Here is a 26,402-nt window from a genome sequence, read left to right on the forward strand (position 1 = left end):
CACTGGCCTGATCCAACATGGCTTCTCTTATGTTCTTATGTGACACGGAGTGTTGGACTGGATGGGCCACTGGCCTGATCCAACAGGGCTTCTCTTATGTTCTTATGTGACACAGAGTGTTGGACTGCAGGGTCCATTGACCTGATCCAACATGGCTTCTCTTATGTTCTTATGTGACACAGAGTGTTGGGCTGGATGGGCCATTGGCCTTATCCAACATGGCTTCTCTTATGTTCTTATGTGACACAAAGTGTTGGGCCGGATGGGCCATTGGACTGATCCAACATGGCTTCTCTTATGTTCTTATGTGACACAGAGTGTTGGACTGGATGGCCCACTGGCCTGATCCAACAGGGCTTCTCTTATGTTCTTATGTGACACAAAGTGTTGGGCCGGATGGGCCATTGGACTGATCCAACATGGCTTCTCTTATGTTCTTATGTGACACAGAGTGTTGGACTGGATGGCCCACTGGCCTGATCCAACAGGGCTTCTCTTATGTTCTTATGTGACACAAAGTGTTGGGCCGGATGGGCCATTGGACTGATCCAACATGGCTTCTCTTATGTTCTTATGTGACACAGAGTGTTGGACTGGAGGGGCCACTGGCCTGATCCAACATGGCTTCTCTTATGTTCTTATGTGACACAGAGTGTTGGACTGGATGGGCCATTGGCCTGATCCAACAGGGCTTCTCTTATGTTCTTATGTGACACAGAGGTTTGGACTGGAGGGGCCATTGGCCTGATCCAACATGGCTTCTCTTATGTGACACAGTGTTGGACTGGATGGGCCATTGGCCTGATCCAACAGGGCTTCTCTTATGTGACCCAGAGTTTTGGACTGGATGGCTCACTGGCCTGATCCAACATGGCTTCTCTTATGTTCTTATGTGACACAGAGTGCTGGACTGGATGGGCCATTGGCCTGATCAACAGGGCTTCTCTTATATGAAACAGGGTGCTGGACTGGATGGGCCATTGGCCTGATCCAACAGGGCTTCTCTTACGTTCTTATGACAGACCTTGATAGCTCCATGGTCTGATTCAGTGTTAGGCAGCTCTATGTGTTCCTTTCTGTGTCCAGGGAGGGACCTGTCTCCCAGTTTCTGGCCTTTCTTGTTATTTTAGGCTCAGGCCAACCTGGCCCCTCGTGCTCCAGCTTCTGCTCCAGTTCCGGCCGCTGTCTCTGTTCTGGCCGCAGCTCCTTCTGTGGTTTCGACTTCAGTTCCAGCTGCTGGGGCCCCTCCAGAAGAGAAGGCTGAAACCTCCAAAGCAAATGGTAAGTCAGGGGTGGCCAAACTAGTTTAACATAAGAGTCGCATAGAATAAATGTCAGAAGTTTGGGAGCCACAAGACAAGGGAAGAAGGGAGGGAGGCAGATAGATGGGGAGAGGGAGGGAGAGGTGGAAAGAAAGCAACTTTAACTAAAAATGCATTCCTTCAAGCTGCCGGCTGTCTTGTGATTTAAGGAGACAAATGTCTTTTCCAAGCCGGCTGAAGGGGCAGTGCGGGTTTCAAGAGCCGCATAATATGTGTGAAAGTTTGGCCACAGTTTGGCTACCCCTGTGGTTAGTCATCAGAGAAGAAGAAGAAGAGATTGGATTTATGCCCTGCTCTTTGGTAGCCAAAGAACTCTCCGAGTGGCTTCCAATCTCCGTTCCCTTCCCCTCCCCACAATGGACGCCCTGTGAGGTAGGTGGGGCTGAGGGAGCTCTGACAGAAACTGCCCTTGAGAGGAACAGCACTGTGAGAACTTGTGACAGACCCAAGGTCATATCAGCAGGTGCATGTGGAGGAAGAGGGCGAAATCAAACCCGGTTCTCCCAGATAAGAGTCCACACGCTTCACCGCTACACCAAACTGGCTCTCAAGAGAAAGGACCCTCAAGTCAGATGTTCCCAACATGGTGTCCTCAAGTGTTTTTAGAAAGTGGGCGGGGCCAGGTTCAGCTTTTGCCCAGTGAGGCTTCTGATTGGGTGCTGGAGACTTCAACTAATCCTTCTCTCTCCCCTTCTTTCCAGACCCTCCGGTGTTGTACCCCAACCTTTCCGAACTCAACGATTACATGGGTCTCTCCCTTTCCAGCGAGGAGGTCCAGAGAAACCTGGCGCTCATCCCAGCAAGCAGCAACGTAAGTATTCTCTTTACAACTAGGAACTTCTCTTTCCAAAATCTATTAGTAATCCCCAGGCCAAGACTGACATCCACCAGAGAGAGAGCCTTCTCGATTGCTGCCCCCTATTGGTGGAATCAGGAGAGTCCCGCGGCGCAGAGTGGTAAAGCTGCAGTACTGCAGTCGGAGCCCTCTGCTCATGACCTGAGTTCGATTCCTGTGGAAGCTGGGTTCAGGTAGCTGGCTCCAGGTTGACTCAGCCTTCCATCCTTTCGAGGTCGGTCAAATGAGTCCCCAGCCTGCTGGGGGGAAAGTGTAGATGACTGGGGAAGACAAGGGAAAACCACCCTGTAAAGAGCCTGCCGTGGAAACGTGAACGTCACCCCAGAGTCGAAAACGACTGGTGCTTGCACAGGGGAATACCTTTACCCTTTTACTGGTGGAATCAGCTTCCAGAAGAGGTTAGGGCCTTGGGTGACCTCGCACAGTTCTGCAAGACCTGTAAGAAAACGCAATTCCGACTGGCCTTTAATGGATCCGGAATGACTGATACGGTAGTAGGGAATGACATCTAACATATGCTGAACGCCCTCTGAAATGAAACGGTATCAAATGATATTAGCACCAGACTGTTCTAACTGTTTAACTGTAATGTATGATGTAAATAATATGAGTGAATTGTTTCGATTTCACTGGTTGTGAGCCGCCCTGACTCTGCTTCGGCAAGGCGGGCAGGATATAAACCCAATAAATAAATGAGAGCCAGTTTCGTGTAGTGGTTAAGTGTGTGGACTCTTATCTGGGAGAACCGGGTTTGATTCCCCACTCCTCCACTTGCACCTGCTGGCATGGCTTTGGGTCAGCCACAGCTCTGGCAGAGGTTGTCCTTGAAAGGGCAGCTGCTATGAGAGCCCTCTCCAGCCCCACCCACCTCACAGGGTGTCTGTTGTGGGGGAGGAAGGTAAAGGAGATTGTGAGCCGTTCTGAGACTCTTCGGAGTGGAGGGCGGGATATAAATCCAATATCTTCATCTACCTCACAGGGTGTCTGTTGTGGGGGAGGAAGGGAAAGGAGATTGTGAGCCGCTCTGAGACTCTTCGGAGTGGAGGACGGGATATAAATCCAATATCTTCATCTACCTCACAGGGTGTCTGTTGTGGGGGAGGAAGGGAAAGGAGATTGTGAGCCGCTCTGAGACTCTTCGGAGTGGAGGGCGGGATATAAACCCAATATCTTCATCTACCTCACAGGGTGTCTGTTGTGGGGGAGGAAGGGAAAGGAGATTGTGAGCCGCTCTGAGACTCTTCGGAGTGGAGGGTGGGATACAAATCCAATATCATCATCATCATCATCATCATCATCATCATCATCATCATCAACCTTACACCTTTCCATAGGCTGCGTTTGCACCATCTGTGGCACAAGGGTTTTTATTTTTTTGTAGCGGGAACTCCTTTGCATATTAGGCCACACACCCCTGATGTAGCCAGTCCTCCAAGATCTTACAGGGCTCTCAGAACAGGGCTTACTGTAAGCTCCAGGAGGACTGGCTACATTGGGGTGTGTGGCCTAATATACAAAGGAGTTCCTGCTACAAAAACTGCCCACGTGGCACACAGGACAGAATGCGAAAATATCTGTATCAACAGAAGTCTAGTGTCCAGGTCACATGATGTGATGGTATCGCTTTACTCTGCTCTGGTAACACCTCACCTGGAGTCTTGTGTTCAGTTTTGGGCACCACATATTAAGAAGGATCTAGACAAGCTGGAATGGGTCCAGAGGAAGGCGACAAAGATGGTGAGGGGTCTGGAGACCAAGTCCCATGAGGAAAGGTTGAAGGAGCTTGGGATGTTTAGCCTGGAGAGGAGGCGGCTGAGGTGATACGATCACCATCTTCAAGTACTTGAAGGGCTGTTGTATGGAGAAGGGTGCAGAATTGTTTTCTGTGGCCCCGGAAGGTCGGACCAGAACCAACGGGTTGAAATTAAATCAAAAGAGTTTCTGGCTCAACATGAGGAAGAACTTCCTGACCGTTAGAGCTTTCTGATGACTCTGAAGAGAGGGGAGGGCCTCCAAACCGGGGGATCCCCTGCCCCCACCTGGGGATTGGCAACACTATAGAGAAGGCATGTCTCTTGGTAAATCACTTCTCCAAGCCATGCCAACTGGTAGCATGGAGAATGCATTTAAAGTTAAAGTTGCTTCCTTTCCATTTTCCCATCCCCATCTAATTGCTTCCCTCCCTCCATGTCTTGTGGGTCTCAAACATCTGACTTTCCTGCCTTTTGGCTCTCAAACAGTTAACGTTTATTCTGTGTGGCTCTAAAGTTAAGCAAGTTTGGCTGACCCTGGACTATGGGTTCCAGATGCCTCCTGCAGGGAGTGAATCGCTGGCACAGCTTCCTGCCGATCCTTTCCCTTCTGGTTCTTTATTTCCTCCCAAGCCCCATTCTAGGACTGCTGATTTTTTTGCCCAACCTCCCTCTCTGCATGGTTCTGGCCCTGCTGGTGAACTTCCTGATGGCACCTGGGTTTTGGCACTGTGTGACACAGAGTGTTGGACTGGATGGGCCACTGGGCTGATCCAACATGGCTTCTCTTGTGTGACACAGAGTGTTGGACTGGAGGGGCCACTGGCCTGATCCAACATGGCTTCTCTTATGTTCTTATGCGACACAGAGTGTTGGACTGGAGGGGCCACTGGCCTGATCCAACATGGCTTCTCTTATGTTCTTATGCGACACAGAGTGTTGGACTGGAGGGGCCACTGGCCTGATCCAACATGGCTTCTCTTATGTTCTTATGTGACACGGAGTGTTGGACTGGAGGGGCCACTGGCCTGATCCAACAGGGCTTCTCTTATGTTCTTATGTGACACAGAGTGTTGGACTGGATGGGCCACTGGCCTGATCCAACATGGCTTCTCTTATGTTCTTATGTGACACAGAGTGTTGGACTGGAGGGGCCACTGGCCTGATCCAACATGGCTTCTCTTATGTTCTTATGTGACACGGAGTGTTGGACTGGATGGGCCACTGGCCTGATCCAACAGGGCTTCTCTTATGTTCTTATGTGACACAGAGTGTTGGACTGGATGGGCCACTGGCCTGATCCAACATGGCTTCTCTTATGTTCTTATGTGACACAGAGTGTTGGACTGGAGGGGCCACTGGCCTGATCCAACATGGCTTCTCTTATGTTCTTATGTGACACGGAGTGTTGGACTGGATGGGCCACTGGCCTGATCCAACAGGGCTTCTCTTGTGTTCTTATGTGACACAGAGTGTTGGACTGGAGGGGCCACTGGCCTGTTCCAACATGGCTTCTCTTATGTTCTTATGTGACACAGAGTGTTGGACTGGATGGGCCACTGGCCTGATCCAACAGGGCTTCTCTTATGTTCTTATGTGACACAGAGTGTTGGACTGGATGGGCCATTGGCCTGATCCAACAGGGCTTCTCTAATGTTCTTATGTGACACAGAGTGTTGGACTGGATGGGCCATTGGCCTGATCCAACATGGCTTCTCTTATGTTCTTATGTGACACAGAGTGTTGGACTGGATGAGCCATAGGCCTGATCCAACAGGGCTTCTCTAATGTTCTTATGTGACACAGAGTGTTGGACTGGATGAGCCACTGGCCTGATCCAACAGGGCTTCTCTAATGTTCTTATGTGACACAGAGTGTTGGACTGGATGAGCCATTGGCCTGATCCAACATGGCTTCTCTTATGTGGCACAGAGTGTTGGACTGGATGGGCCATTGGCCTGATCTAACAGGGCTTCTCTTATGTTCTTATGTGACACAGAGTGTTGGACTGGAGGGGCCATTGGCCTGATCCAACAGGGCTTCTCTTATGTTCTTATGTGACATAGAGTGTTGGACTGGAGGGGCCATTGGCCTGATCCAACAGGGCTTCTCTTATGTTCTTATGTGACACAGAGTGTTGGACTGGATGGGCCACTGGCCTGATCCAACAGGGCTTCTCTTATGTGACACAGAGTGTTGGACTGGAGGGGCCACTGGCCTGATCCAACATGGCTTCTCTTGTGTGACACAGAGTGTTGGACTGGAGGGGCCACTGGCCTGATCCAACATGGCTTCTCTTGTGTGACACAGAGTGTTGGACTGGAGGGGCCACTGGCCTGATCCAACATGGCTTCTCTTATGTTCTTATGTGACACAGAGTGTTGGACTGGAGGGGCCACTGGCCTGATCCAACATGGCTTCTCTTATGTTCTTATGCGACACAGAGTGTTGGACTGGAGGGGCCACTGGCCTGATCCAACATGGCTTCTCTTATGTTCTTATGTGACACGGAGTGTTGGACTGGATGGGCCACTGGCCTGATCCAACAGGGCTTCTCTTATGTTCTTATGTGACACAGAGTGTTGGACTGGATGGGCCACTGGCCTGATCCAACATGGCTTCTCTTATGTTCTTATGTGACACAGAGTGTTGGACTGGAGGGGCCACTGGCCTGATCCAACATGGCTTCTCTTATGTTCTTATGTGACACGGAGTGTTGGACTGGATGGGCCACTGGCCTGATCCAACAGGGCTTCTCTTATGTTCTTATGTGACACAGAGTGTTGGACTGGATGGGCCACTGGCCTGATCCAACATGGCTTCTCTTATGTTCTTATGTGACACAGAGTGTTGGACTGGAGGGGCCACTGGCCTGATCCAACATGGCTTCTCTTATGTTCTTATGTGACACGGAGTGTTGGACTGGATGGGCCACTGGCCTGATCCAACAGGGCTTCTCTTGTGTTCTTATGTGACACAGAGTGTTGGACTGGAGGGGCCACTGGCCTGTTCCAACATGGCTTCTCTTATGTTCTTATGTGACACAGAGTGTTGGACTGGATGGGCCACTGGCCTGATCCAACAGGGCTTCTCTTATGTTCTTATGTGACACAGAGTGTTGGACTGGATGGGCCATTGGCCTGATCCAACAGGGCTTCTCTAATGTTCTTATGTGACACAGAGTGTTGGACTGGATGGGCCATTGGCCTGATCCAACATGGCTTCTCTTATGTTCTTATGTGACACAGAGTGTTGGACTGGATGGGCCATAGGCCTGATCCAACAGGGCTTCTCTAATGTTCTTATGTGACACAGAGTGTTGGACTGGATGAGCCACTGGCCTGATCCAACAGGGCTTCTCTAATGTTCTTATGTGACACAGAGTGTTGGACTGGATGAGCCATTGGCCTGATCCAACATGGCTTCTCTTATGTGGCACAGAGTGTTGGACTGGATGGGCCATTGGCCTGATCTAACAGGGCTTCTCTTATGTTCTTATGTGACACAGAGTGTTGGACTGGAGGGGCCATTGGCCTGATCCAACAGGGCTTCTCTTATGTTCTTATGTGACATAGAGTGTTGGACTGGAGGGGCCATTGGCCTGATCCAACATGGCTTCTCTTATGTGGCACAGAGTGTTGGACTGGAGGGGCCATTGGCCTGATCTAACAGGGCTTCTCTTATGTTCTTATGTGACACAGAGTGTTGGACTGGATGAGCCATTGGCTTGATCCAACATGGCTTCTCTTATGTGACACAGAGTGTTGGACTGGATGGGCCATTGGCCTGATCCAACAGGGCTTCTCTTATGTTCTTATGTGACACAGAGTGTTGGACTGGATGGGCCATTGGCCTGATCCAACAGGGCTTCTCTTATGTTCTTATGTGACACAGAGTGTTGGACTGGAGGGGCCATTGGCCTGATCCAACAGGGCTTCTCTTATGTTCTTCTGTGACACAGAGTGTTGGACTGGATGGGCCATTGGCCTGATCCAACAGGGCTTCTCTTATGTTCTTATGTGACACAGAGTGTTGGACTGGAGGGGCCATTGGCCTGATCCAACATGGCTTCTCTTATGTTATTATGTCTGGGGCAGTGATGCTTTGTCTTCTTGGTGCTTGGGAGGCCACAGTGGGAGGGCTTCTGGAGTTCTGGCCCTGCTGATGGACCTCCTGAAGGATCCTGTGTTTTTGGCCACTGTGTGCCACAGAGTATGGGACCGGATGGGCTATTGGCTTGATCCAACATGGCTTCTCTTTCCCTCATCTTGGAAAAATGGCATCGTCTCCCCACCCCCAGACTTTGGGATTCCTGGAGTAAGACCAACACCATTGGCCATGCTGGCTGGGGCTGATGGGAGTTGTAGGCAAAAAACATCTGGAGAGCTACCGTTGGCCACCCCTGAAATACAATAAAAACATTTTATGATCAAACCACTCAGCAGCACTCAGGAAATTTCCAAATCATCACAATATCTGGAAGTCATGTTGACCTCCGGTGGCTGACCCCTACTGGGGGCAATTCAGAGAGGTGGCTGAATAGAGACCGCCCCTGCTTCCGGGGCACTCTTGGTGGATGATAAGAGCTGCGAAGTCCCTCTGCCACTGCGGTGGGGGACTTCCGCACACGTGGAACGAGGACGTCACCTGGAAGTGACGCCGTCGTGTTGGGGACGTCGCGCTAGGGATGCTCTAGGACTCACGATAAAACTCCATGGGACCATAGAGTTTTTAGCGCGAGTCCTAGAGCATCGCACTGGAAACACTCACGGGAAAATTCTGTGGTACCATAGAGTTTTTTAGTGCAAGCCCTAGAGTGTCCCTTGCGTGACGTCCCCAGTGTGGCAATGTCACTTCCTGGGGATGCCATTGTGCCGGGGATGGTGCGTGCCAATGGCACTCTTCAGGGGCAGAGACCCCCCCGGTGGCCAGCTCCCTGCCGAAGGGTTGGGGTCTTCCAGGGTGGGGGATTCTCCACCCCTGGTGAGAGTTTGGCAGCCCTAGTGGATGAAGATGAAGATGATATTGGATTTATATCCCGCCCTCCATTCCGAAGAGTCTCAGAGCGGCTCACAATCTCCTTTCCCTTCCTCCCCCACAACAGACACCCTGTGAGGTAGATGAAGATATTGGATTTATATCCCGCCCTCCACTCCGAAGAGTCTCAGAGCGGCTCACAATCTCCTTTCCCTTCCTCCCTCACAACAGACACCCTGTGAGGTAGATGAAGATATTGGATTTATATCCCGCCCTCCACTCCGAAGAGTCTCAGAGCGGCTCACAATCTCCTTTCCCTTCCTCCCCCACAACAGACACCCTGTGAGGTAGATGAAGATATTGGATTTATATCCTGCCCTCCACTCCGAAGAGTCTCAGAGCGGCTCACAATCTCCTTTCCCTTCCTCCCCCACAACAGACACCCTGTGAGGTAGATGAAGATATTGGATTTATATCCCGCCCTCCACTCCGAAGAGTCTCAGAGCGGCTCACAATCTCCTTTCTCTTCCTCCCCCACAACAGACACCCTGTGAGGTAGATGAAGATATTGGATTTATATCCTGCCCTCCACTCCGAAGAGTCTCAGAGGGGTTCACAGTCTCCTTTCCCTTCCCCCCCCTCAACAGACACCCTGTGAGGTAGGGGGGGCTGGAGAGTGTTCTCACAGCAGCTGCCCTTTCAAGGACAACCTCTGCCAGAGCTATGGCTGACCCAAGGCCATTCCAGCAGGTGCAAGTGGAGGAGTGGGGAATCAAACTCAGTTCTCCCAGATAAGAGTCCGCACACTTAACCACTACACCAAACTGGCTGATAGTCGAAGACCGGCCTGTTTACGTTTCACCTGGTCACCAAGTAGATTTGCAGAGCAATCAATTACAGAGTGATTAAAAGGGCACCACGAAAGACTACCCTGGAACTGACCCGTGGCTTAGGCGAGTGGGCACTCATGAAAACAAGCCTTTCTCTTACATGCCACTGGCCAAGTTCTAAGTATGGCGGAGAGAAGTCTTAGAATTAAAGCCGATCATCGAATGATGGAGCTCTGTTTCCCTGGAGAAAATAGCTACCTTGGAGGGTGGACTCTACGGCATTGTACTGCACTGAAGTAGTCCTCCCCCCAGGTTCCCCCCCCCCAATCTCCAGGTATTTTTTAGCCAGGAGTTGGCAACCCTATGAGTGTGGCACCCCTATGATGAGCTGGGTCAAACGTTGCTCTCTCTCTCTGTCCCTCACACTAACGGTGGGTTCTTGGGCAGGCCGTGGCCTCCGGCGTTCCTCCGCATGGCGGGATGGCTGCCCCCGTGACCGGAAACAACGCAGGGATGCGTCGGGCAGAGATCAAACCGGGCCTGCGGGAGATCCACCTCTGCAAGGACGAGCGCGGGAAGACCGGGCTGCGGCTGAGGAGCATCGATAAGGTGGGACAGGACTCCCTTGGGAGAAAGAACATCGGAGACTCCTTTGGGTAGTGAACGCCACTCGGAGACTCCTTTGGGTAGTGAAGGGCGGGGCATAAATCCAATCTCCACCTTCTCCTCCTCCTCCTCAGGGGATGTTTGTCCAGCTGGTCAAAGCCAACTCTCCAGCAGCCTTGGTGGGCCTGCGCTTCGGGGATCAGGTCCTCCAAATCGACGGGAAGGACTGCGCCGGATGGAGCGCAGACCGGGCGAAGAAGGCGCTGAAGAAGGCTTCCCCCGAGAAAATCGTCATGGTGGTTCGAGACAGGTGAGAACTGGGTTATGGGGATCGAGGCCGCTCTGTAGGGTTGCTGACCCCACCCCGAAGAGTTGTCCCTCGTAATGGTGGAAAGGCCCATACAGTCCAACATTCTGTGTCACAGAGCGGCCAAAACCCAGGTGCCATCAGGAGGTCCACCAGTGGGGCCAGGACACTAGAAGCCCTCACACTTTGGCCCCCAAGCACCAAGAAGACAGAGCATCACTGCCCCAGACAGAGTGTTCCCTCTATTCCTTGTGGCTGATAGCCACTAATGGATCTCTGCTCCACATAAGAACATTAGAGAAGCCATGTTGGATCAGACCAATGTTCCCTGCTGTCCAACATTCTGTGTCGCACAGTGGCCAAATCCCAGGCGCCATCAGGAGGTTCACCAGCAGGGCCAGAACTCCAGAAGACCTCCCATTGTGGACCCCCAAGCACCAAGGAGACAGAGCATCACTTGCCCCAGACAGAGAGTTCCATCAATACCTTGTGGCTAATAGCCACTGATGGATCTCTGCTCCATATAAGAATATTAGAGAAGCCATGTTGGATCAGACCAATGTCCCATCAGGTCCCACAAGAGAGATACAAAGAAAGCACCTGTAAAAACAGAAAAGGAAAGCACCTCTGTGTCTTTTATAAAATGTGTAACTTTTGCTTCCTGGCATTACATTTTATGACACACATGGACCGGCCCAAGAAGGCCTCGTTTATGTCAGATCCAGCCCTCATAACAAATTAGTTCGACACCCCTGATAGACCTTGTGGCTAATAGCCACTGGTGGACCTCTGCTCCGTATAAGAAGATAAGGGAAGCCATGTTGGATCAGGTCAGTGGCCCATCCAGTCCGACACTCTGTGTCACACAGTGGTAGGCTTCCCAATCCCCAGGTCCCAGCGGGGGATCTCCTGGTTTTACAGGCTTCCCCCTTCCCCCAGCCAGCTGGCCAGCGGGGGGAGCCCCACCCCCCCACAGCCATTATACACCTCCATGAACGATTCCCATAGGGAATGATGGGGAATTGATCCGCGGGTGTCAGTGGCTCTGGAGGGGCTGTTTTTTGAGGTAGAGGCGCCAAATTTTCGGTATAGCATCTAGTGCCTCTCCCCAAAATACCTCCCAAGTTTCAAAAGGATTGGATCAGGGGGTCCAATTCTATGAGCCCCAAAAGAAGGTGCCCCTAACCTTCATTATTTTCTATGGAAGGAAGGTATTCTAAAAGCTGTGCTGTCCCTTTAAATGTGATGGCCAGAACTCCCTTGGAGTTCAATTGTGCTTGTCACACCCTTGCTCCTGGCTCCGCCCCCAATGTCTCCTGGCTCCACCCCCAAAGTCCCCAGATATTTCTTGAATTGGACTTGGCAACCCTACACACTGACCAAAAACCAGGGGCCATCAAGAGGTCCACCAGCAGGGCCAGAACTCCAGATGCCCTCCCACTGTTGCCCCCCAAGCATGAAGAATACAGAGCATCACTGCCCCAGACGTAAGAGAAGCCATGTTGGATCAGGCCAATGTCCCATCAGGTCCAGCACTCTGTGTCACACACTGACCAAAAACCAGGGGCCATCAAGAGGTCCACCAGCAGGGCCAGAACTCCAGAAGCCCTCCCACTGTTGCCCCCCAAGCATGAAGAATACAGAGCATCACTGCCCCAGACGTAAGAGAAGCCATGTTGGATCAGGCCAATGTCCCATCCAGTCCAACACACTGTGTCACATAAGAACATAAGAGAAGCTATGTTGGATCAGGCCAGTGGCCCATCCTGTCCAACACTCCATGTCACATAAGAACATAAGAGAAGCCCTGTTGGATCAGGCCAATGTCCCATCCAGTACAACACTCTGTGTCACATAAGAACATAAGAGAAGCTATGTTGGATCAGGCCAGTGGCCCATCCAGTCCAACACTCCATGTCACATAAGAACATAAGAGAAGCCCTGTTGGATCAGGCCAGTGGCCCCTCCAGTCCAACACTGTGTCACATAAGAACATCAGAGAAGCCCTGTTGGATCAGGCCAGTGGCCCCTCCAGTCCAACACTCTGTGTCACATAAGAACAGAAGAGAAGCCCTGTTGGATCAGGCCAGTGGCCCCTCCAGTCCAACACTCTGTGTCACATAAGAACATAAGAGAAGCCATGTTGGATCAGGCCAGTGGCCCATCCAGTCCAACCCTCTGTGTCACACAGTGGCCAAAACCCAGGTGTGTGTGTCAGATCTGGCTCTCATAAGGAATGAGTTCGACACCCCTGTAGGTGGTCATGTGAAACAAAAACTTCAATTGTGTTTGTCTGTGTCCTTTATAAAGTTTATATCTCTGCTACCTAATCTTAAGTAGGTACATAAGTGGACCTGGCCCAACAAGGTCTCGTTTATGTCTGATCTGGCCCTCATAACAAATGAATTCAACTCCCTTGATTAGGTGGTCATGAGAAAGACCTCGACCCAAAACCCTGGAGAGCAGCTACCAGTCTGAGTAGACAATACTGACTTTGATGGACCCAGGGTCTGGTTTGGTAGAAGGCAGGTGATTTTTTCCACCCGGGCTGCAAATCTTTCCTTAGTCGTGTATGGTGGATGCAGTTGGCAGTGCAAATGCCCCCCTCCCCTCAGCAGTCATGGAGGAAAAAGTGTAAATCATTTGCAGAGATGTGTGGCTGAAGTGTCCAACTCTGGCCTCTTCCACATGTTAGGTGTAGCGGTTAAGCGTGTGGACTCTTATCTGGGAGAACCGGGTTTGATTCCCCACTCCTCCACTTGCACCTGCTGGAATGGCCTTGGGTCAGCCATAGCTCTCGCAGAACTGTCCTCAAAAGGGCAGCTTTTGTCAGAGCTCTCTCAGCCCCACCTACCTCACAGGGTGTCTGTTGTGGGGGGGGAAGGTAAAAGAGAGGGATGGTGGCTCAATGGTAGAGCATCTGCTTGGGAAGCAGAAGGTCCCAGGTTCAATCCCTGGCATCTCCAACTAAACAGGGTTCAGGCAAATAGGCATGAAAAACCTCAGCTTGAGACCCTGGAGAGCCGCTGCCAATCTGAGAAGACAATACTGACTTTGATGGACCAAGGGTCTGATTCAGTATAAGGCAGCTTCATATGTTCATATGAGATTGTGAGCCACTATGAGACTGAGATTCGAAGTAGAGATCGGTATAAATCTAATTTCTTCTTCTTCCTTCTTCTTCGTCTTCTTCCTTCTTTCTCCTTTTTCTTCTTCCTTCTTTCTCCTTTTTCTTCTTCCTTCTTTTTCTTCTTCTTCCTTCTTTCACCTTTATTTTTTTTCCTTCTTCCTTCTTTTTCTTCTTTGTTCTTTCTCCTTTTTCTTCTTCCTTCTTTCTCCTTTTTCTTCTTCTTCCTTCTTTCTCCTTTTTATTCTTCCTTCTTTTTCTTCTTCTTCCTTCTTTCTCCTTTCTTTCCTTCTTCTTCTGCCTTCCTCCTCCTCCTCCTCCTCCCCCTCCTCCTTCTTCTTCTTCTTCTTCTTCTTCTTCATCCCTCAGGCCTTTCCAGCGGACGGTGACCCTGCACAAGGACAGCTCCGGCCACGTGGGCTTTGTCATCAAGAAGGGGCAGGTCGCCTCCATCGCCCGAGGGAGCTCAGCCGCTCGGAATGGCCTCCTCACCCACCACTACATCTGTGAAGTCAACGGGCAGAATGTCATCGGGCTCCGGGTGAGGATCCGGACCGGGGAGGGTGTTGCGGCAGCGGGGAGAGGGATCGATTCATTCCGAAGTAATTCTTTCAACCCCTACCCTGAATGTCCCGGGCTAGCCCCACCGTGTCAGATTGCAGAAGCGAAGCAGGACTGGCCTTGGTTAGCGTTTGGATGGGAGGCCACCCTGGAAGTCCAGGGTTGCTTTGCAGAATCAGGCAAGGGCCAATCACTGCTGTTTGTCTGCCCTGACGATTTCCCAGGGTAGCTCGATCTCATACGGTGTCAGAAACCAAGCAAGGTTGGCTGAGGTTAGGACTTGGATGGGAGACCACCCAGGAAGTCCCAGGGTTGCTACACAGATGTTTGAGAGCCACAAGACAGGAAGGAAGGAGGGAAGGAAGGAAGGAAGGATTGTAAAGGTGGGACAGGAAGGAAGGAAGGAAAATAGATGGAGAGGGAGAGATGGAAAGAAAGCAACTTTAACATTCAATGCATTTTCAAGCTGGTTTGGCTTGGAGAAGTGATTTGAAGAGACCAATGCCTTCTCCAAGCCAGCCAATGGGGTAGTGGGGGCTTTGAGAGCCACACAATATGTGTAAGAGTCATATGTGGCTCCCGAACCTGTTTGGCCACCCCTGCTCTGGAAAGGAGATTGTGAGCCGCTCTGAGACTCTTCAGAGTGGAGAGTGGGATATAAATCCAATATCTTCATCTACCTCACAGGGTGTCTGTTGTGGGGGAGGAAGGGGAAGGAGATTGTGAGCCGCTCTGAGACTCTTCGGAGTGGAGGGCGGGATATAGATCCAATATCTTCATCTACCTCACAGGGTGTCTGTTGTAGGGAGGAAGGGAAAGGAGATTGTGAGCCGCTCTGAGACTCTTCGGAGTGGAGGGCGGGATATAAATCCAATATCTTCATCTACCTCACAGGGTGTCTGTTGTGGGGGAGGAAGGGAAAGGAGATTGTGAGCCGCTCTGAGACTCTTCGGAGTGGAGGGTGGGATATAAATTCAATATCTTCATCTACCTCACAGGGTGTCTGTTGTGGGGGAGGAAGGGAAAGGAGATTGTGAGCCGCTCTGAGACTCTTCGGAGTGGAGGGCGGGATATAAATCCAATATCTTCATCTACCTCACAGGGTGTCTGTTGTGGGGGAGGAAGGGAAAGGAGATTGTGAGCCACTCTGAGACTCTTCGGAGTGGAGGGTGGTATATAAATCCAATATCTTCATCTACCTCACAGGGTGTCTGTTGTGGGGGAGGAAGGGAAAGGAGATTGTGAGCCGCTCTGAGACTCTTCGGAGTGGAGGGCGGGATATAAATCCAATATCTTCTTCTACCTCACAGGGTGTCTGTTGTGGGGGAGGAAGGGAAAGGAGATTGTGAGCCGCTCTGAGACTCTTCGGAGTGGAGGGCGGGATATAAATCCAATATCTTCATCTACCTCACAGGGTGTCTGTTGTGGGGGAGGAAGGGGAAGGAGATTGTGAGCCGCTCTGAGACTCTTCGGAGTGGAGGGCGGGATATAAATCCAATATCTTCATCTACCTCACAGGGTGTCTGTTGTGGGGGAGGAAGGGGAAGGAGATTGTGAGCCGCTCTGAGACTCTTCGGAGCGGAGGGCGGGATATAAATCCAATATCTTCTTCATGTCCTCGTGTCCTCTATAAAGTTTAAAGCTCTGCTACCCGGCATTACATTTTATGACACTTGTGGCCTGGCCAGGCAAAGTCTCATTTATGTCAGATTCGGCTCTCTTAACGAATGAGTTTGACACCCCTGTCTTATGCTTTCCTCCACCAGGACAGGGACGTCACGGACATCCTGGCCAGTGGCGGCGACGTCGTCACCCTCACCATCATCCCCGCGGTGATCTATGAGCACATGGTCAGAAAGTAAGCCGCTCGAGAGAACCAGCACAGCGCAACGGCTGGCTTGACAGCTCTGGGTTGGGAAATACCTGGAGACTCGGGGGGGTGGAGCCTAGGGAGGGCGGGGTTTGGGGAAAGGCGAGCCTTCGGTAGGGCATATTGCCATCAAGCGCACCCTCTAAAGCCACCGTTTTCTCCAGGGGAAGATGATCTCTGTCACCTGGAGATCAGTTGCAAACCCGGGAGATCTCCAGCCACTACCTGGAGGTTCAAAAATACAAAAATACAAAATATTGTGCACAAACAAACACTCTTAACTGGTGTATATAAAGTTCTATTATAATGAAATGAACAGCCCACAACAGTGGGCATACATTCATACAGTATAAATAGAAAACAACAGTCTCAAAACAATACTCCAAGGAGGACCCCACACAGTCACAGAGTTTTCCAAAATGAGTACACAGACTCAAAAATAATGTTCCACAGGAGTCCCTCCGTTGTTTGTTGACTTCTGAAGGACAAATTCTAACCTTCACGCAAACCCCGGATTTGATTGCGTTCCGCTGCTCCTGCAGCTTCCTCCTAAGTCAAACTGAAAACTCCAGCCAAGTTCTTTCTCAAACGCCCATTTAGGTATCGCAATCAAATCCGGGGTTTGCGTGAAGGTTAGAATTTGTCCTTCAGAAGTCAACAAACAACGGAGGGACTCCTGCGGAACATTATTTTTGAGTCTTTGTACTTATTTTGGAAAACTCTGTGACTGTGTGGGGTCCTCCTTGGAGTATTGTTTTGAGACTGTTGTTTTCTATTTATACTGTATGAATGTATGCCCACTGTTATGGGCTGTTCATTTCATTATAATAGATCTTTATATACACCAGTTAAGAGTGTTTGTTTGTGCACAATATTTTGTATTTTTGTATTTCATATATTGTGCTGCCACTGTTCTTTTGCACTACCTGGAGGTTAGCATCTTTACCAATGGCTGAGCATGGGTTTGAGTGGGCAAACCTTGAGTTCAATGCTCGCTAGCCAAGTGACTAGCTTTGGCCATTGTGTAAGGTTGGAAAAACGCTCTTGGATCAAGCCACAGTCTCCAGAGGGGGACTCTCCCAGCTCAGTTCGGAAATAGGCTTTGCAAACTGAGCTATTTTGGTGAAGTGGGCGGACTCTTACCTGGGAGAACCGGGTTTGATTCCGCACTCCTCCACTTGCACCTGCTGGAGTGGCCTTGGGTCAGCCAGAGCTCTCTTATCTGGGAGAACCGGGCTTGATTCCGCACTCCTCCGCTTGCACCTGCTGGAATGGCCTTGGGTCAGCCAGAGCTCTCTTATCTGGGAGAACCGGGCTTGATTCCCCACTCCTCCGCTTGCACCTGCTGGAATGGCCTTGGGTCGGCCAGAGCTCTCTCATCTGGGAGAACCGGGTTTGATTCCCCACTCCTCCGCTTGCAGCTGCTGGAATGGCCTTGGGTCAGCCAGAGCTCTCTCATCTGGGAGAACCGGGTTTGATTCCCCACTCCTCCGCTTGCAGCTGCTGGAATGCCCTTGGGTCAGCCAGAGCTCTCTTATCTGGGAGAACCGGGTTTGATTCCCCACTCCTCCGCTTGCAGCTGCTGGAATGGCCTTGGGTCGGCCAGAGCTCTCTCATCTGGGAGAACCGGGTTTGATTCCCCACTCCTCCGCTTGCAGCTGCTGGAATGCCCTTGGGTCAGCCAGAGCTCTCTTATCTGGGAGAACCGGGTTTGATTCCCCACTCCTCCGCTTGCACCTGCTGGAATGGCCTTGGGTCGGCCAGAGCTCTCTCATCTGGGAGAACCGGGTTTGATTCCCCACTCCTCCGCTTGCAGCTGCTGGAATGCCCTTGGGTCAGCCAGAGCTCTCTTATCTGGGAGAACCGGGTTTGATTCCCCACTCCTCCGCTTGCAGCTGCTGGGATGGCCTTGGGTCAGCCAGAGCTCTCTTATCTGGGACAACCAGGTTTGATTCCACACTCCTCCACTTGAGGCTGCTGGAATGGCCTTGGGTCAGCCAGAGCTCTCTTATCTGGGAGAACCGGGTTTGATTCCCCACTCCTCCGCTTGCAGCTGCTGGAATGCCCTTGGGTCAGCCAGAGCTCTCTTATCTGGGAGAACCGGGTTTGATTCCCCACTCCTCCGCTTGCAGCTGCTGGCATGGCCTTGGGTCAGCCAGAGCTCTCTTATCTGGGAGAACCGGGTTTGATTCCCCACTCCTCCGCTTGCAGCTGCTGGAATGCCCTTGGGTCAGCCAGAGCTCTCTTATCTGGGAGAACCGGGTTTGATTCCCCACTCCTCCGCTTGCAGCTGCTGGAATGCCCTTGGGTCAGCCAGAGCTCTCTTATCTGGGAGAACCGGGTTTGATTCCCCACTCCTCCGCTTGCAGCTGCTGGAATGCCCTTGGGTCAGCCAGAGCTCTCTTATCTGGGAGAACCGGGTTTGATTCCCCACTCCTCCGCTTGCAGCTGCTGGGATGGCCTTGGGTCAGCCAGAGCTCTCTTATCTGGGACAACCAGGTTTGATTCCACACTCCTCCACTTGAGGCTGCTGGAATGGCCTTGGGTCAGCCAGAGCTCTCTTATCTGGGAGAACCGGGTTTGATTCCCCACTCCTCCGCTTGCAGCTGCTGGAATGGCCTTGGGTCAGCCAGAGCTCTCTTATCTGGGAGAACCAGGTTTGATTCCCCACTCCTCCGCTTGCAGCTGCTGGAATGGCCTTGGGTCAGCCACAGCTCTCTTATCTGGGAGAACCGGGTTTGATTCCCCACTCCTCCACTTGCAGCTGCTGGAATGGCCTTGGGTCAGCCACAGCTCTCTTATCTGGGAGAACCGGGTTTGATTCCCCTCAGCAAGAGCTCTCTTTATCTGGGACGAAGCCGGGTTTGATTCCCCACTCCTCCACTTGCAGCTGCTGGGAATGGCCTTGGGTCAGCCAGAGCTCTCTTATCTGGGGAGAACCGGGTTTGATTCCCCACTCCTCCACTTGCAGCTGCTGGAATGCCCTTGGGTCAGCCAGAGCTCTCTTATCTGGGAGAACCGGGTTTGATTCCCCACTCCTCCGCTTGCAGCTGCTGGCATGGCCCTTGGGTCAGCCAGAGCTCTCTTATCTGGGAGAACCGGGTTTGATTCCCCACTCCTCCGCTTGCAGCTGCTGGAATGCCCTTGGGTCAGCCAGAGCTCTCTTATCTGGGAGAACCGGGTTTGATTCCCCACTCCTCCGCTTGCAGCTGCTGGAATGCCCTTGGGTCAGCCAGAGCTCTCTTATCTGGGAGAACCGGGGTTTGATTCCCCACTCCTCCGCTTGCAGCTGCTGGAATGCCCTTGGGTCAGCCAGAGCTCTCTTATCTGGGAGAACCGGGTTTGATTCCCCACTCCTCCGCTTGCAGCTGCTGGAATGGCCTTGGGTCAGCCAGAGCTCTCTTATCTGGGAGAACCGGGTTTGATTCCCCACTCCTCCGCTTGCAGCTGCTGGAATGGCCCTTGGGTCAGCCAGAGCTCTCTTATCTGGGAGAACCGGGTTTGATTCTTCCCACTCCTCCGCTTGCAGCTGCTGGATCGGCCTTGGGTCAGCCAGAGCTCTCTTATCTGGGAGAACCGGGTTTGATTCTCCCACTCCTCCGCTTGCACGCTGCTGGATCGGCCTTGGGTCAGCCAGAGCTCTCTTATCTGGGAGAACCGGGTTTGATTCCCCCACTCCTCGCGCTTGCAGCTGCTGGAATGGCCCTTGGGGTCAGCCAGAGCTCTCTTATCTGGGAGAACCGGGTTTGATTCCCCACTCCTCCGCTTGCAGCTGCTGGAATGGCCCTTGGGTCAGCCATAGCTCTCTTATCTGGGAGAACCGGGTTTGATTCCCACACTCCTCCGCTTGCAGCTGCTGGAATGGCCTTGGGTCAGCCAGAGCTCTCTTATCTGGGAGAACCGGGTTTGATTCCCCACTCCTCCGCTTGCAGCTGCTGGAATGGCCTTGGGTCAGCCAGAGCTCTCTTATCTGGGAGAACCGGGTTTGATTCCCCACTCCTCCGCTTGCAGCTGCTGGAATGGCCTTGGGTCAGCCAGAGCTCTCTTATCTGGGAGAACCGGGTTTGATTCCCCACTCCTCCACTCTGCAGCCTGCTGGATGGCCTTGGGTCAGCCAGAGCTCTCTTATCTGGGAGAACCGGGTTTGATTCCCCACTCCTCCGCTTGCAGCTGCTGGAATGGCCCTTGGGTCAGCCAGAGCTCTCTTATCTGGGAGAACCGGGTTTGATTCCCCCACTCCTCCGCTTGCAGCTGCTGGAATGCCCTTGGGTCAGCCAGAGCTCTCTTATCTGGGAGAACCGGGTTTGATTCCCCACTCCTCCGCTTGCAGCTGCTGGAATGGCCTTGGGTCAGCCAGAGCTCTCTTATCTGGGGAGAACCGGGTTTGATTCCCCACTCCTCCGCTTGCAGCTGCTGGAATGCCCTTGGGGTCAGCCAGAGCTCTCTTATCTGGGAGAACCGGGTGTGATTCCCCACTCCTCCACTTGCAGCTGCTGGAATGGCCTTGGGTCAGCCAGAGCTCTCTTATCTGGGAGAACCGGGTTTGATTCCCCACTCCTCCACTTGCAGCTGCTGGGATGGCCTTGGGTCAGCCAGAGCTCTCTTATCTGGGAGAACCGGGTTTGATTCCCCACTCCTCCGCTTGCAGCTGCTGGAATGCCCTTGGGTCAGCCAGAGCTCTCTTATCTGGGAGAACCGGGTTTGATTCCCCCACTCCTCCGCTTGCAGCTGCTGGAATGCCCTTGGGTCAGCCAGAGCTCTCTTATCTGGGAGAACCGGGTTTGATTCCCCACTCCTCCGCTTGCAGCTGCTGGAATGGGCCTTGGGTCCAGCCATAGCTTTCTTATCTGGGGAGAACGGGTTTGATTCCCCACTCCTCCACTTGCAGCTGCTGGAATGGCCTTGGGTCAGCCAGAGCTCTCTTATCTGGGGAGAACCGGGTTTGATTCCCCACCTCCTCCGCTTGCAGCTGCTGGAATGGCCTTGGGTCAGCCAGAGCTCTCTTATCTGGGAGAACCGGGTTTGATTCCCCACTCCTCCACTTGCAGCTGCTGGAATGGCCTTGGGTCAGCCAGAGCTCTCTCTTATCTGGGAGAACCGGGTTTGATTCCCCACTCCTCCACTTGCACCTGCTGGGATGGCCTTGGGTCAGCCAGAGCTCTCTTATCTTGGGAGAACCGGGTTTGATTCCCCCCTCCTCCACTTGCAGCTGCTGGAATGGCCTTGGGTCAGCCAGAGCTCTCTTATCTGGGAGAACCGGGTTTGATTCCCCACTCCTCCGCTTGCAGCTGCTGGAATGGCCTTGGGGTCAGCCAGAGCTCTCTTATCTGGGAGAACCGGGTTTGATTCCCCACTCCTCCGCTTGCAGCTGCTGGAATGGCCTTGGGTCAGCCAGAGCTCTCTTATCTGGGAGAACCGGGTTTGATTCCCCACTCCTCCACTTGCAGCTGCTGGAATGGCCTTGGGTCAGCCAGAGCTCTCTTATCTGGGAGAACCGGGTTTGATTCCCCACTCCTCCACTTGCAGCTGCTGGAATGGCCTTGGGTCAGCCAGAGCTCTCTTATCTGGGAGAACCGGTTTGATTCCCCCACTCCTCCACTTGCAACTGCTGGAATGGCCTTGGGTCAGCCAGAGCTCTCTTATCTGGGAGAACCGGGTTTGATTCCCCCCTCCTCCACTTGCACCTGCTGGAATGGCCTTGGGTCAGCCATAGCTCTCTTATCTGGGAGAACCGGGTTTGATTCCCCACTCCTCCGCTTGCAGCTGCTGGAATGGCCTTGGGTCAGCCAGAGCTCTCTTATCTGGGAGAACCGGGTTTGATTCCCCACTCCTCCACTTGCAGCTGCTGGAATGGCCTTGGGTCAGCCAGAGCTCTCTTATCTGGGAGAACCGGGTTTGATTCCCCACTCCTCCACTTGCAGCTGCTGGAATGGCCTTGGGTCAGCCAGAGCTCTCTTATCTGGGAGAACCGGGTTTGATTCCCCACACTCCTCCACTTGCAACTGCTGGAATGGCCTTGGGTCAGCCAGAGCTCTCTTATCTGGGAGAACCGGGTTTGATTCCCACTCTCCGCTTGCACCTGCTGGAATGGCCTTGGGTCAGCCAGAGCTCTCTTATCTGGAGAACCGGGTTTGATTCCCCACTCCTCCGCTTGCACCTGCTGGAATGGCCTTGGGTCAGCCAGAGCTCTCTTATCTGGGAGAACCGGGTTTGATTCCCCACTCCTCCACTTGCAGCTGCTGGAATGGCCTTGGGTCAGCCAGAGCTCTCTTATCTGGGAGAACCGGGTTTGATTCCCCACTCCTCCACTTGCAACTGCTGGAATGGCCTTGGGTCAGCCAGAGCTCTCTTATCTGGGAGAACCGGGTTTGATTCCCCACTCCTCCGCTTGCAGCTGCTGGAATGGCCTTGGGTCAGCCATAGCTCTCTTATCTGGGAGAACCGGGTTTGATTCCCCACTCCTCCGCTTGCACCTGCTGGAATGGCCTTGGGTCAGCCAGAGCTCTCTTATCTGGGAGAACCGGGGTTTGATTCCCCACTCCTCCACTTGCAGCTGCTGGAATGGTCTTGGGTCAGCCAGAGCTCTCTTATCTGGGAGAACCGGGTTTGATTCCCCACTCCTCCACTTGCAACTGCTGGAATGGCCTTGGGTCAGCCAGAGCTCTCTTATCTGGGAGAACCGGGTTTGATTCCCCACTCCTCCGCTTGCAGCTGCTGGAATGGCCTTGGGTCAGCCATAGCTCTCTTATCTGGGAGAACCGGGTTTGATTCCCCACTCCTCCGCTTGCACCTGCTGGAATGGCCTTGGGTCAGCCAGAGCTCTCTTATCTGGGAGAACCGGGTTTGATTCCCCACTCCTCCGCTTGCACCTGCTGGAATGGCCTTGGGTCAGCCAGAGCTCTCTTATCTGGGAGAACCGGGTTTGATTCCCCACTCCTCCACTTGCAGCTGCTGGAATGGCCTTGGGTCAGCCAGAGCTCTCTTATCTGGGAGAACCGGGATTGATTCCCCACTCCTCCGCGTGCAGCTGCTGGAATGGCCTTGGGTCAGCCACAGCTCTCTTATCTGGGAGAACCGGGTTTGATTCCCCACTCCTCCACTTGCAGCTGCTGGAATGGCCTGGGGTCAGCCAGAGCTCACTTATCTGGGAGAACCGGGTTTGATTCCCCACTCCTCCACTTGCAGCTGCTGGAATGGCCTGGGGTCAGCCAGAGCTCACTTATCTGGGAGAACCGGGTTTGATTCCCCACTCCTCCACTTGCAGCTGCTGGAATGGCCTTGGGTCAGCCACAGCTCTCTTATCTGGGAGATCCGGGTTTGATTCCCCACTCCTCCCCTTGCAGCTGCTGGAATGGCCTTGGGTCAGCCAGAGCTCTCTTATCTGGGAGAACCGGGATTGATTCCCCACTCCTCCGCGTGCAGCTGCTGGAATGGCCTTGGGTCAGCCATAGCTTTGGCAGAGGTTGTCCTTGAAAGGGCAGCTTCTGGGAGAGCTCTCTCAGCCCCACCTCACAGGGTGGGTGATGGTATTGCTTTACTCTGCTCTGGTAAGACCTCACCTGGAGCATTGCGTTCAGTTTTGGGCACCACTTTTTAAGAAGGATATAGACAAGCTAGAACAGGTCCAGAGGAGGGCGACGAAGATAGTGAGGGGTCTGGAGACCAAATCCTATGAGGAAAGGTTGAATGAGTTGGGGATGTTTAGCCTGGAGAGGAGGCGGCTGAGAGGTGATAGGATTGCTATCTTCAAGTACCTGAAGGGCTGTCATATAGAGGATGATGTGGAATTGTTTTCTGTGGCCCCGGAAGATAGGACCAGAACCAATGGGTTGAAATTAAATCAAAAGAGTTTCTGTCTCAATATTAGGAAGAACTTCCTGACCGTTAGAGTGATTCCTCAGAGGAACAGGCTTCCTCCTTGGGAGGTGGTGGGCTCTCCTTCCTTGGAGGTTTCTAAACAGAGGCTAGATGGCCATCTGACAGCAATGCAGATTCTGTGAATTTAGGGGGAGGTATTTGTGAGTTTCCTGTATTGTGCAGGGGGTTGGACTAGATGACCCTGAAGGTCCCTTCCAACTCTATGATTCTATTGTGTCTATGTGGGGAAAGAAGAAGAAGATATGGGATTTATATCCCGCCCTCCACTCCGAAGAGTCTCAGAGCGGCTCACAATCTCCTTTACCTTCCTCCCCCACAACAGACACCCTGTGAGGTGGGTGGGGCTGAGAGGGCTCTCACAGCAGCTGCCCTTTCAAGGACAACCTCTGCCAGAGCTATGGCTGACCCAAGGCCATGCCAGCAGGTGCAAGTGGAGGAGTGGGGAATCAAACCCGCTTCTCCCAGATAAGAGAGCTCTGGCTGACCCAAGGCCATTCCAGCAGCTGCATGTGAAGGAGTGGGGAATGAAACCCGGTTCTCCCAGATAAGAGTCCGCACACTTAACTACACCAAGCTGAAAGAAAATAAAGGAGATTGTGAGCCACTTTCAGACTCTGATTCAGAGAGAACAGCGGGGTGTAAATCTGTGGTCTTCTATTTAGCCCTCTGTCAGAAAATAGCTGGCTCTTCCTGACCCTTTGTAAGGTTGTGGTGCTCTACGTTATAAAACTTATATCTGATTTTCCATCTCTCTTCCTTTCTCTCACAAGGCTTTCTGCAGGGCTCGTGAAAGCATCTATGGATCACTCAGTCCCCGATGTTTAAAGCTGGCGAAGATTTTTACGCGTGTCTCCTCTCTCTTATGACATGAAATGCCACGGAGAACACCAGAATAACACGAAGAACCCGTGCTTCTTGGAGAATATTTAGTGGCAACGAGAGACCAAACCAATTCCTTTATGCTTTCATACTTTGCATAATTTTCAGATGGCCAGTGGTGGTCCAGTTGAGTGTGCCAGAGTATACAACTAACACACACTTTTCTGGTGCCTCTGAATAGGACCTCACAATTGTTCCCCCTTGCATAAGGAAATAGCCTCTTCTCTAATGTGTACTTAACCTGAACTTTAACCTTCAGAGGGGCTGTGGCTTAATGGCAGAGATGTCCCGTTGTCCCAGTTCCCGAGGAACTGTTTGGCCCTCTTGTGAGACAGGAGGTTGGACTAGATGGCCTAATGGTCTGACCCAACAGGGCTTTTCTGATGTTCCTACAATCTGCTTTGCAAACAGAAAGTCACAGTTTCAATCCCCAGCTTCTCCAGCTAAAATGTCAAGTAATAGGCAACGTGAAAGACTTTCCACTTGCAAATTAGGCATTTGCCTAGGGCGCAAACCCTGGGGGGTGCTGAATTGGGTGCCCCCCCCACGTGGCTCGCAGAGGCCTTCCCTGCTCTCACGCTGGCTTTCTCGCTCTCCTGCCGCCTTCCCACTCTTGCACCACCTTCCCTGCTCTTGCGCCAGCTTTTTTATTCTTACGCCACCGTCCCTGCTCTCGCACTGCCTTTCTCGCCCTCGCGCTGCCTTCCCCATTGTCACGCCATCTTACCCACTCTCACACTGGCTTTCTCACTCTCTTGCTGCCTTCCCACTCTTGCATCGCCTTCCCCGCTCTCGCACCGGCTTTCTCGCTCTCGCGCTGCCTTCCCCACACTCACACTGGCTTTCTCATTCTCTTGCACTGCCTTCCCCACTCTCGCACTGACTTTTTCGCTCTTGCACTGCCTTCTCCACTCTCATGCCACCTTCCCCACTCCACACTGGCTTTCTCACTCTCCTGCTGCCTTCTGTCTCTTGCACCGCCTTCCCTGCTATCGTGCTGCCTTCCCCACTCTCACGCCATCTTCCACACTCTCACACTGGCTTTCTCACTCTCCTGCTGCCTTCCCACTATTGCATCACTTTCCCCACTCTTGCACTGCCTTTCTCGCTCTCGTGCTGCCTTCCCCACTCTCATGCCACCTTCCCCACTCTCACACTGGCTTTCTCACTCTCCTGCTGCCTTCTGACTCTTGCACCGCCTTCATCGCTCTCGTGCTGCCTTCCCCACTCTCACACCATCTTCTCCACTCTCACACTGGCTTTCTTACTCTCCTGCCACCTTCCCACTCTTGCAGCGCCTTCCCCGCTCTCGCACTGGCTTTCTCGCTCTCGTGCTGCCTTCCTTGCTCTCACGCCATCTTCCCCACTCTCACACTGGCTTTTTCATTCTCCTGTTGCCTTCCGACTCTTGCACCGCTTTCCCCACTCTCGCTTGCTT

General features: G+C 52.6%; 1 protein-coding gene across 1 annotated transcript; it reads left to right on the forward strand.

The window, feature by feature from the left end:
• Positions 1 to 2,028: 2,028 nt before the first annotated feature.
• On the forward strand, positions 2,029 to 24,958 carry SDCBP2 (syndecan binding protein 2). Its single transcript, XM_060233194.1, has 6 exons — positions 2,029 to 2,133; positions 10,184 to 10,345; positions 10,477 to 10,652; positions 14,146 to 14,317; positions 16,104 to 16,195; positions 24,856 to 24,958. The coding sequence occupies exons 1-6, from the start codon at positions 2,068 to 2,070 to the stop codon at positions 24,908 to 24,910; spliced, it is 723 nt and encodes a 240-aa protein (XP_060089177.1). The 5' UTR covers positions 2,029 to 2,067; the 3' UTR covers positions 24,911 to 24,958.
• Positions 24,959 to 26,402: the final 1,444 nt, after the last annotated feature.

This window comes from Heteronotia binoei, chromosome 2, assembly GCF_032191835.1.
Source record: "Heteronotia binoei isolate CCM8104 ecotype False Entrance Well chromosome 2, APGP_CSIRO_Hbin_v1, whole genome shotgun sequence".
Taxonomy (NCBI): Eukaryota; Metazoa; Chordata; class Lepidosauria; order Squamata; family Gekkonidae; genus Heteronotia; species Heteronotia binoei.